The sequence below is a fragment of the Lycium ferocissimum genome, chromosome 3 (genome assembly GCF_029784015.1).
Source record: "Lycium ferocissimum isolate CSIRO_LF1 chromosome 3, AGI_CSIRO_Lferr_CH_V1, whole genome shotgun sequence".
Taxonomy (NCBI): domain Eukaryota; kingdom Viridiplantae; phylum Streptophyta; class Magnoliopsida; order Solanales; family Solanaceae; genus Lycium; species Lycium ferocissimum.
This window is the reverse complement of record NC_081344.1, coordinates 56,391,942-56,404,737: the sequence shown is the minus strand read 5'-3', so window position 1 is coordinate 56,404,737 and position 12,796 is coordinate 56,391,942. Positions and strand designations below refer to the sequence as shown.

Below are 12,796 nucleotides of genomic sequence, written 5' to 3'. Positions count from 1 at the left end.
ATCATTAGCTATGCTATAGAACGGGTTCGAACTAGGGAAAGGTTTGGGAAAGAACTTACATGGCATCACAGAGCCAATTCCCATTCCTCAAGACAATTTTCGCTTCAGGCTCGGTTATGTCCCAACAGATGATGAGGTAGCTACCAAGAAAAAGATAGGTGTTGAAGAGCTCTGTGAGCCTATTACATATCTGTACCAACCATTTTCGAATAGAACGCCTATGCCCAATGACGCAAATAGAAGAAGGGATAGGGATGCTATTCTAAGAGGAAGACTGCTCAGTGATACTGGAAGAATGTGCAGAAGCGCCCACTATCCGAGATGCTGATCCGGGCGAGCAGCTGTCCAACTGGACCTCTACCCCGCTTTTGGCTCTTCGGTAGAGAAATGATGAATTTATTTTAAAATGGCAAGGATCTTGCACTTTATTTACCTCGTAATGTTTTCAAAAATGAAAATGGCTCGACGTTGATCCGACCCACGACCACAGTTTGTACTTTTATTACAATCAAATTAATAAAGCCTCGAATTATAAGGAAATGATTTTATGTTTACTTTTGAATTTCCAAATTGCATGTTGTTTTATACTGACCTCACTTTGCCTTGGCTTTTTAGTAATATAAACAGGCTTTTTTAGTAATATAAACAATAAAGCAACCCTAAATGTCATGATATATTGCGAAACGAATGAGTCAAGCGGTATAGAGGAGGAAGAATATGAGGAATATGATAAGGAAACAATGTGACCTGAGGTTCTTGTAGAGGAGGCAGAATAGTTGGAGAATGAGAAAAAACCTAATATGGATGAAACAGAAGCAATCAACCTAGGGGACGAGGAAAATATCAAAGAAACTAGGATAAGTGCACACCTAGAGGCACCTCAAATGGAGGAGTTGATAAGTCTACTAAAGGAATATGTGGACATCTTCGCATGGTCATACGCTGACATGCCGGGATTGAGCACTAGCGTAGTGTCCCACCGTTTGCCCATCAATGCGGGTTTTACCCCCATGAAATAGAAAATCCAACAGTTCAAACCAGATCTCAGCATCTACATTAAGGACGAGGTAGAGAAACAAATCAAATCAGGAGTGGTAAAAGTAACCTCATACCCTACATGGTTGGCCAACGTAGTGCCGGTACCTAAGAAGGATGGAAAGATACGGATATGTGTGAATTACCGGGACCTCAACCGAGCTAGTCCCAAAAATAACTTTCCACTCCCAAACACGAGCTATAGTCATTTGTGGATTGTTTAATCGGATATCACCAAATCCTAATGGACAAAGAGGATGCGGAAAAGACAACTTTCATCACTCCATGGGGAGTGTACCACTACAGGGTAATGCCATTCGATCTCAAAAATGCCAGCGCGACTTACATGAGAGCTATGACTACCACCTTGCATAACACGATCCATAAAAAAATTGAAGTATACGTGGATGATGTCATCATCAAGTCAAGAGAAAGTTCAGAACATACCACATACTTAAGGAAGTTCTTCGATAGGCTCGGAAAGTTCAACCTAAAACTGAACCCAGCCAAATGTGCATTTGGAGTACCCATCGAAAAATTACTTGGATTTGTAGTTAGCCGAAGGAGCATAGAACTAGATTCGGCTGAGTTCAAAGTGATCCAAGAGTTGCCTCCTCCCAAAATCAAGAAGGAAGTCATGAGCTTCCTGGGAAGACTGAATTATATTGGACGGTTTATAGACCAGTCTACTATTGTGGAACCCATACTTAAGCTCCTGAAGAAAGACGCACCTATAAAATGTAAAGAGGAATGTCAGGAAGCTTTTGATACCATCAAGAGGTATTTGTCCAATTCACCGGTTTTGGTACCTCCTAGGCCTGGGAGCCCACTTTTGCTGTGCTTGTCGGTTTCAGAAAATACCTTCAGATGTGTGTTAGGACAACATGACGAGATATGCAAGATGGAGCGGGCCATCTACTACCTAAGTAAGAAATTCACCGCCTGTGAGGTGAGATACACGTTGGTGGAAAAGACTTGCTGCGCCTTAACGTGGGTGGCCCAAAAGTTGAGGCATTATTTGTCGTCGTATACCACACACCTCATATCCAAGATGGACCTATTGAGGTATATCTTCCGCAAGCCCATGCCCGCGAAAGTTGGCCATGTGGCAAATGTTGCTAAGTGAATTTGACATTGTATACATAGCACAGAAGGCCGTCAAAGGACAAGACTTGGCCGACCTATTAGTTGAAAGTCCTGCAGATGAGGATCTTGAACCCCTTCAAACTCATTTCGCGAATGAAGGAGTATTGGCCATAGAAAAAGAAACAGTGGAGCCCTATACAGGATGGAGATTGTTCTTTGATGGAGTTGTCAACTACAAAGCTTTAGGAATTGGAGCAGTTTTGATATCAGAGACTGGGCAACACTACCCAATGCTAGCAAAGTTCAAATTTCACTTTACGAATAACATGGCCGAATACGAGGCTTTCATCCTAGGCCTTCGGATGGCGTTGGATATGGATATCAATGAATTATTGGTTATAGGAGACTCCAACTTGTTGATCCATCAAGTGCAGGGTGAGTGGGCCACCAAGAATGACAAGATCTTGCCGTACGTGACCTTGGCACAAAGGATGTGTAAAAAGTTCAAAAAGATCAAATTCAGGCATATCCCAAGAGCTCAGAATGAGTTTGCCGATAGGTTAGCCATAATAGCATCAATGATTCAGCATCCCGAAATCAGTCACATTAACCCACTGGAGATAAGCCTAAGAGAAGAATATGCCTACTACTCCCACGTGGAAGCGGAGCCAGATGGCAAGCCATGTTACAACGATATCAAGATTTATTTGAAGAAATGGGAATACCCTGAAGGTATCACAAGTGGTCAAAGGAAAACCATTAGAAGAATGGCTACCGATTTCTTTCTAAACAAGGAAATACTGTATAAACGAATGCCGTATTTGGGTTTACTCTGATGTTATGAAGCCACCGAAGCCACGAAACTCTTAGAGGAAGTACATGCTGGGACCTATAGGCCCCATATGAACGGATTCATGTTAGCCAAGAAAATCCTCCGAGCAGGATATTACTAGATGACAATGGAAAGTGACTGTTGCAAGTTTGTATAGAAATCCCATCAATGTCAAATCCACGGTAATTCAATCAAAGTCTCACCAAGCGAGCTCAATGCTATGAGTTCACCCTGGCCCTTCGTCGTTTGGGGTATGGATGTCATTGGATCCATCAAGCACCGCTTCAAATAGGCATCGATTCATCTTGGTTTCCATTGACTACTTCACTAAATGGGTGGAGGCAACATCGCACAAATTAGTGACAAAGAAAGTAGTAGCCAACTTTGTGCAAAACAACATCATATGCGGCCTTGGCTTACCCAAGTCCATCATAACAGATAACGGGGAGAATCTGAACAGTCACTTGATGAAGGATATCCGTAAGAAATTCGAGATTACTCATCGAAACTCAACGGCCTACCGGCCACAAATGAACAGAGCTGTAGAAGAAGCCAATAAGAATATCAAGAGGATATTGAGGAAGATGACGGATAATCACAAAGGTTGGCATGAACTTCAACAGGGACAACTCCGTACTTACTTGTTTATGGTACTGAAGCAGTCATACTTGCCGAGGTGGAAATACCATTGTTGAGAATCATTCAAGAAGCTGAATTAGATAATGCAGAATGGGTCCGAGCTCGATATGAGCAATTGGCTTTAATTGATGAAAAGAGGATGATTGCCGTATAGCACGGTCAACTATACCGACAAAGGATGGCGCGAGCCTTCAATAAAAGAGTCAGATCTCGACTTTTTCAAATAGGGCAAATGGTGCTCAAAAGAATTTTCCCACACCAGGACGAGTACAAAGGGAAGATTGCTCCCCGCTGGCAAGGCCCCTATGTGTTATGCAAAGTATTCTTTGGAAGAGTAGTGGTACTCGCAGAGATGGATGGGAAAAAGTGGCCCAAGCAATTCCACTTGAACTCGATCAAGTGCTACTACGCGTGAAGACATATCTTTTCAATTGTAATAGTATCTATTTGCTTGTAATAGTCATTTTATTTGCTTGTAGTGGTTATTCCTTTGCTTATAATTGTTTGTAATAGCTAGGAAAACACCAAATGGTTTTCTTTGTAATATGAACTACGCAATGACCTGACTTCCCCACCATGGGATATGTAGGCATTCTGTTTGTGGCCCGGTCACATTATTAGTTAAACAAAAACTCATTTACTTTTATTCCGAACTACATTCGACCTGATTCCTGCTGCGTCAAGATACGTAGGCGCTCTTTGAGCTAGGTCGTACCAAAAGGAAAGACCAAGAATGTCACACCCCAATTTCCGATAGGGTGTGATGGGCACCCGACCCTTATCTAGGGCCGAGCGAACCCTCAGACTATCGTAGTACTCGTATTCATATTGGGCCCTCGGCCAAATCATAAACACATAATGAAATTGGTATGAAAACGAACGTACTTTATATCTTTCTCAAATCATACAAAACTAGCAACAGTACAGAATCTGTAATATCATATATAACCATACCACGGCCTATGGGGCCGCTCGCAACTGACACCTTACACACACGACACTGTCTGCAAAGTCTCTAACATGACTCGGATATCATAACACAACCAAACTCTGACTCGGCCGCACTCCGGAGCAAGTGGAGCTCGCCGATCCCGCTGGAACATCATCTGCTAGTGTCTTTAGCTCACCTGGGTGTACCTGCGCGGCATGAAACGCAGCCCCCGAAGACAGGGGTCAGTACGGAATACGTACTGAGTATGTAAAGCATGAAGTGCGGAAAATGAGATCATAAATGAGGAAGGGGTACAGAAAGTGAACATAATAACCAGAGTGTCAAAGTGCCTGCGTCTGAAATACAAGTCATACCATAGTAACTGACATTAACCTATGTCATCAGATCATAGTCCAGACTGTCAAAATCACTTACCAAATGCGTGCAAAACATGTCCCGGCCCTCTAGTGAGGGACTCGGTAGGTAAGATCATCATATGCGCGTCAATTATCAGAGATCATATGTGAGTTTCAGAAAACATGTGTAATAGTACGAATATCAAAATACTTGCGAGTAAAGTGCAAATCATGCATAGGCTCTTAGAACGGTGGTCGCCCGCCACGTCGTTGGCGCCACACCACATCATACTCCGAAGTTTTCAGATCTCAGTATCCCCCGTCACACAAATCATATAACCACGGTACCCGGCCAAAGGGGACTCGGCGTGCGGACACATCATAACACCATTATCCTCGGTTCCCGGCCAAAAGGGGCTCGGCGAACCGGACACATCATACTCCGGAATTATAACATAATGCGCACGATAACAACCGGCCCCGGGACTCGGTGAAAGAAGTGACCATAGTGCACGAGCAGAGTCGTGAGAGACCATATGCAATTTTTAAAACACTTTCCAAAAATGTAATGGAAAAACCAAACAAATTATCGATTAATGGTCAAGACTTAGTCATGTCAAATGTCATTCGGACGACCTTCGGAAACGTATCAAATATCTTAAACATATCGCGGAATCGTAGGAACCATATGTATAAAATCATATTCATAACTCGTCGATTAAGTAGGAAGTCCATATGCGGAGATCGAAATGAAAAAGTATTAAATTTTTCTCAAAATCATTAGGAATAGTATAAAAGAGCCGCGGGCCCCACGGACGGGTGCCACCCCATCGAGCCCGACTACGGAGGTGGGGAAAATTATGTCTTATGAGTTTACTGTATTATGTCTTGGGGCATTCCGAGCTCGTATGCAAAAGTTACGGACGTTTGAAGTTCGGGACCCCTTTTTGTAGTCAAAGTTCTTTATAGGCCTTTTTAAAATCCAATCCTTTGGAAACCTAAGGATCTTAGCTTGAATGCAATAAGGAGTATGCTTTTAGGATCGAACAAAGTACGTATTGAGCTCGGATTTTAAGAATGGAATAACCCCAAGGCTCGGGTCATAGCCTAATAGTACTACGACATGCCAAAGAAAGAAAGGTGAGCTTTACATACCTTGGCCGCCCTTTAAGCTAATCCAAACTTGCGTCTCAGCTTCTCGCGATCTACAAAATGTCATAAGACATCCAACCTTAGCCATAAGCATTAAGAAACCCAATTTCAGGCCGTCACATCTTCTATGGAAATTTCGGCAGCACCTCCCCTATAAATCCATTAACCCGAGAATTCAACTCGGCTAATATCAACAACAACCAACTTGATAATCATAATAACAACATCTATAATCAATTCATAACGCATTCCACGCGATTCGCACAATATTTCAAGACAATTCAACAATATACTACGCAACAGAAATCTTCCAACTCAATGAATACGACAATAATACGTTTCTTTCTTTCAAATTCTCATACTACATCAACAATTCCATACACTACAACATTATTTTTATAAATTCAAGAACTACATTAAAATCACATTACGTCCTCAAATCAGCCCGCATAGTTTTTAACATCAACATGGAACATTAACCTTCATTCTACATCACCGAATTCATAACGACGACAACCAAAATAGTCAATAACATCAATTCATTTCTTGCATACCAACCAGCCCCTACACGGCCCAACATCAACATCTATATTCTCATGAATTCATTCATCTTCTATACATTACAACAACACACAAAACATGCTAAATACAACTAATTCATCACTTCTACACAACAACACACTCACACGGCCACAACACACTACACACGGCCACAACTTCATCTTTCATATTCCATGATTTCCATTCATTTCCATACTTCACAACATACACAAATCATCTATAACATATGAAAAATAAGATAGAATCATACCTTTTATTTCATCTTCTCCCTTTCTCGGCTAGGACTTGTTCTCCAAGCAAGAATGTTTTTCTTGTTCCACCAACTATACCATGTTAACGAGGACTTTCAACTTAGTAGGAAACCTAGAAGAGAAGAGTTTTTCATGACCAATATCTCTTGGCTCTCTCCTCTCTCTCCCTCTCGGTTTTTTTTTTCTTTCTCTCTTCAACATGGCCGAATGGCCACTCTTGAATTCTCTCCCTCTTTCTTGAAATTTCTTCACACACACACATATATATATATATAATATATATATATTTGGCTGGTCATGTGCCCTATTTTCCTCCAAATTCTTTTCTAATTCTCTTTAATTCTCTAGAATTTTCTTGAATTAAACTTAATGAAGATGATTCAATTAATCATCTTTCATAAAAACATCCTATATTTCCATGTGGCCCTTGGCCCACCTACATAATATGACCACATAGTCACTAATTTCATGCAATGACCAACTTTCAATAATTAACCTTTGGCCCCAAATTTTTTTCCTTAATATTTCCATTCCACAAAATCCTAAACCATTTGTCGTAAAACAAAGTCGGGAGATGACCTTGTCCATAATTCTTCGCAACCAACTTAAAATATTCCGACGTGCGAATTGCGAGATATAACATTCTCCCCCCCTTTAGAACATTCGTCCTTGAATGTTCAACTTAGTCGTACGGGGTCTCATAAGCACCTTGGGGAAAGCTCCTTTTATATTAGGTATTCTATCCTTCATTCTCTCGTCTCTTGTCTTCGCTACCACACTCTTGTCACTTCTCTTACCCCTGAGCTTCCCCCGCCTTTGGGGGGGGGGGATATGCTTATGCCATCATCCATTCATGCACACTCTTGCTTTTTTCCGCACACGAGAATTCTTATGCTATCTCTTTTTTTTCTTAGTGTCGTTCGGAACCGCCTCTCTTACATAGTCCTTTTCTCATTTCCTAAACGTTTTTGTTTGTCCACATTTTATCCGTATCATCCCAGTCATTTCCTAACATTCACTCTGCCTTGTTTCTTGTCTTTCTATGACCTAATCTCTCACAATCACTTGTGGGGTTTCGCTCCACACTCTAATCTCTCTTGACTACTCCAATTTCTTATTCGCTCCTTACGTCCGAATTTGTAGGATTTCCGAAGAAAACTTCCCGGGGGGTCAAATCTGGTTGCTCTCACGCCACATAACTTTGGAACTTTGATGGAATACGACGCTTTAACGCCTTCACAGTGCGTCTTTCTCAACTGCATGACCTTCACGTAATATTGGGTACGTCGGAATTTTATCCTATTCCTAAAACGCCCTCACGACACCTCCGGGCAACTGTCTTATTATCACGTTCCCATTCGTCACAATTCTTTTTCCTCCGTACCCTCGTCTTAATTATATCACTTTATCCAGACCTACCCGGTCTTTCACGTCATCGCCTAATAACACAAGTTCCTCCCAATTTCTTATTACCATACTTCCACCACATCTTATTTGTTATTTCTCCACTCGTTCCATCAGCTTGTTCAACTTATTCTGAAGGTCGGCCTTCGCATTGGAAAAATTTCGCGGAGTTTTCATGTATTTCTTACTTTTTCCCAAAACACCCGACGAAATACCAATAGTGCCTCGCGGGGCCATCATTATATATACATATCACGTCATGTTGCTATTGTATCATAGCCACACGGGGCTCTCGATATTCGCAAAAGGTCCAAAAAATATTAGATTTATAATCATACGCTCGACACGACTACACATATCACATTTTCTTACTTACCTTCCCTTTCGGTTTCAACTTTGCCTTTCAATCGTATGCGATACCTTGCTTAACATATATCTTTCATATCTTTACTTACTGCGTCTTGTAACCTCCCAATAAAACTTAACTTGGCTTCACTGCTTGTCAGTCCTACTGCGAAATCAAAAGTCAATGTCGGGAATTTCCTATAACTTGGCTCTACGGCACGATCTAAGATGCCAAAGAAGAGTAACCATCTAGATGCCCGTGACAGCCTCACCATTTTATAAATGTGGCGCGACTTCGCCTTTGTCGGGGACTGGAACTGCGACTTTGCGGACAACCCACAGGACGAACACGCTGCGATACCTTTATCACACCCAATTTCCCGATAGGGTGTGATGGAGCACCGACAATATCTGGGGGCGAGCGAACCCTCGGACTATCGTGGTACTCGTATTCGTATTGGGCCCTCGGCCATCATAAGCACGTAATGAAATTGGTATGAAAACGAACGTGCTTTATATCTTTCTCAAATCATACAAAACTAGCAACGGTACAAAACACCAGCCTATCATATATAACCATACCACGGCCTATGGGGCCGCCTCACAGTGGCTTTGCTACACACACGACTGCATACGCAAGAGTCTCTCTAACATGACTCGGATATCATAATACACAACGAACTGCGACTCGGCCGCACTCGGAGCAAGTGGGGCTCGCCAATCCCGCTGGAACATCATCTGCTAGTGTCTTTAGCTCACACAGGTGTACTGCTTGTGACATGGCTGTGACCCGAAGACGGGGGTCGGTGAATATATGTCCCCGTCGAGTATGTAAAGCATGAAATGCGGAAACGAGGTCATAAGTGAGGAAGGGGTACAGAAGGTGAACATAATGACCAGAGTGTCAAAAAGCCTGCGTCTTAAATGCAAATCATACATCTATATAAAAAGCGGTCCGTACCATAATAGTTAACGAGCAGGTGTCATCGGATCATAGTCGAGGCCTCAAAAATCACTTACCAAATGCGTGCAAAACATGTCCCGGCCCTACGAAGTGAGGGACTCGGTAGATAAGATCATCATACGCACGTCAAATATCAGAGATCATATGTGAGTTTCAAGAAAAACATGTGTAATAATCCGAATGTCAAAATACTTACTGAGTAGAGTGCAAATCATGCATAGGCTCTTAGAACGGTGGTCGCCTTGCGTCGTTGGCGCCACCACATCATACTCCGAAGTTTTCGGATCTCCGTATCCCCGTCACACAAATCATATAACCACGGTACCCGGCCAAGGGGACTCGGCGTACCGGACACGTCATAACACCGTTATCCTCGGTTCCGACCAAAGGGGCTCGGCGAACGGACCACATCATGCTCCGGAATTATAAAATAATGCGCGCGATAACAACCGGCCGGGACTCGGTGAAAGAAGTGACCATAGTGCACGAGCAGAGTCGTGAGAGACCATATGCAATTTTTAAAACACTTTCCAAAAATGTAATGGAAAAACCAAACAAATTATCGATTAATGGTCAATACTTAGTCATGTCAAATGTCATTAGGACGACCTTCGGAAACGTATCAAATATCTTAAACATATCGCGGAATCGTAGGAACCATATGTATAAAATTATATTCATAACTCGTCGATTAAGTAGGAAGTCCATATGCGGAGATCGAAATGAAAAGTATTACATTTTTCTCAAAAAAATCATTGGGAATAGTATAAAAGAGCCGCGGGCCCCACGGACGGGTGCCGACCCCCATCCGAGCCCGACTACGAGAGGTAGGGGAAAGTTATGTCTTATGAGTTTACCTATTATGTCTTGGGGCGTTCCGAGCTCGTATGCAAAAGTTACGGACGTTTGAAGTTCGGGACCCCTTTTTGTAGTCAAAGTTCTTTATAGGCCTTTTTAAAATCCAATCCTTTGGAAACCTAAGGATCTTGAAGCTTGAATGCAATAAGGAGTATGCTTTTAGGATCGAACAAAGTACGTATTGAGCTCGGATTTTAGGAATGGAATAACCCCGAGGCTCGGGTCATGGCCTAATAGTACTACGACATGCCAAAAGAAAAGAAAAGTGAGCTTTACATACCTTGACGCCCTTTAAGCTAATCCAAACTTGCGTCTCGACTACTGCATGATCTACAAAATGTCGCCAGACATCAGACCTATGCATAAGCGTTAAGGAAACCCAATTTCGAGGCCGTCACATCTTCTATGGAAATTTTAAGTAGTGACTTTATCACGCTTATAAATCCATTAACCACAGAAATTCAACTCGGCTAATATCAATATCCAACAATAAACTTGATAATCATAATAACAACATCTATAATCAATTCATAGCATTTCAAACGTTCGCACAATATTTCAAGACAATTCAACAATATACTACGCAACTGAAATCTTCCGACTCAATGAATACGACAATAATACGTTTCTTTCTTTCAAATTCTCATACTACATCAACAATTCCATACCTTGCCAACATTATTTTTATAAATTCAAGAACTACATTAAAAATCACATTACGTCCTCAAATCAGCCATAGTTTTTAACATCAACATGGAACATTAACATTCATTCTACATCAGAATTCATAACGACGACAACCAAAATATGTCAATAACATCAATTCATTTCTTGCATACCAACCAACCCCTACTGCATTGCATCAACATCTATATTCTCATGAATTCATTCATCTTCTATACGTTACAACAACACACAAAACATACTAGAATACAACTAATTCATCACTTCTACACAACAACACACTCACACGGCCACAACACACACACGGCCAAACTTCATCTTCCATATTCCATGATTTCCATTACATTTCCATACTTCACAACATACACAAATCATCTATAACATATGAAAAATAAGATAGAATCATACCTTTTATTTCATCTTCTCCCTTTCTCGGCTAGGACTTGTTCTCCAAGCAAGAATGTTTTTCTTGTTCCACCACTATACCATGTTAACGAGGGACTTTCAACAGTAGAGGCACAGAAGAAAGAGTTTTCATGACCAATATCTCTTGGCTCTCTCCTCTCTCTCCTCTCGGTTTTTTTTTTCTTTCTCTCTTCAACATGGCCGAATGGCCACTCTTGAATTCTCTCCCTCTTTCTTGAAATTTCTTCACACACACACATATATATATAATAAGGGGGCACATGGCCGGTCATGTGCCCCTATTTTTCCTCCAAAATTCTTTTCTAATTCTCTTTAATTCTCTAGAATTTTCTTGAATTAAACTTAATGAAGATGATTCAATTAATCATCTTTCATAAGCTTGTCCTATATTTCCATGTGGCCCTTGGCCCACCTACATAATATGACCACATAGTCACTAATTTCATGCAATGACCAACTTTGATAATTAACCTTTATTTTAATTTTTCCTTAATGCTTCTTCTGACAAAATCCTAAACCATTTGTCGTAAAACAAAGTCGAGAGATGACCTTGTCCATAATTCTTCGCAACCAACTTAAAATATTCCGACGTGCGAATTGCGAGATATAACAAAGAAACCCCTAGGAAGTGTCAGATATAGGACATCAAGGAAGATACGATTTGTACAGCAATTTCACACATGCCTAAATGGAAGGAATTTTTTGAGAGGTCTCTAAAATTCGTGCGACACTGTCCTAAGAATCAATAACCCCGAGTCTCAAAGCTGGGCGGATATTTTTGAGAGAATATATATATATATGTCATACTTAACCAATTCAACACCCTAAACTGGGGCAAAAATTTTGAGGAGACCTCAAAATTTCATACATTTAAAGATTCGGCACGAGAGTTCGCCGGCAAAGAAAGAGCTAAAGAGGGGCAAAATTTTTGAGAGGATCTAAAAAATTCTGCACAAGGAAACGAGGAAGCTCAGCCATCAAGCAACGGAGAAAGGATTGTTTCTCATTCGAAAGCGCATGTCATGACAAATAGCTTTACAACTTTAAAACGGTGCATTTGTTTTCAAAAGTAACTAACTCTTGGTTAATATTAACAAAATGATTTTTCTTGCATGATTGAAATAAATTCATATTTCGAATATTGAATCTAAGGGGATTTGGGTCCAAGAAAGCCTGCCAGACCAAAGATAAGGCCAAAGTCATCAATATGGATCAACATTAATAGGAAACTAACCCTTTGCTGATGCAGGTCCCCATGTCGTCAGGAGGACG

General features: G+C 41.2%; 1 protein-coding gene across 1 annotated transcript; it reads left to right on the top strand.

The window, feature by feature from the left end:
- The first annotated feature begins 1,279 nt into the window (after nt 1-1,279).
- Nucleotides 1,280-2,957, top strand: LOC132048928 (uncharacterized). The gene is made up of 2 exons (XM_059439607.1): nt 1,280-1,984; nt 2,187-2,957. Exons 1-2 carry the CDS (start codon nt 1,280-1,282, stop codon nt 2,955-2,957), a joined length of 1,476 nt encoding a protein of 491 aa, XP_059295590.1.
- Nucleotides 2,958-12,796: the final 9,839 nt, after the last annotated feature.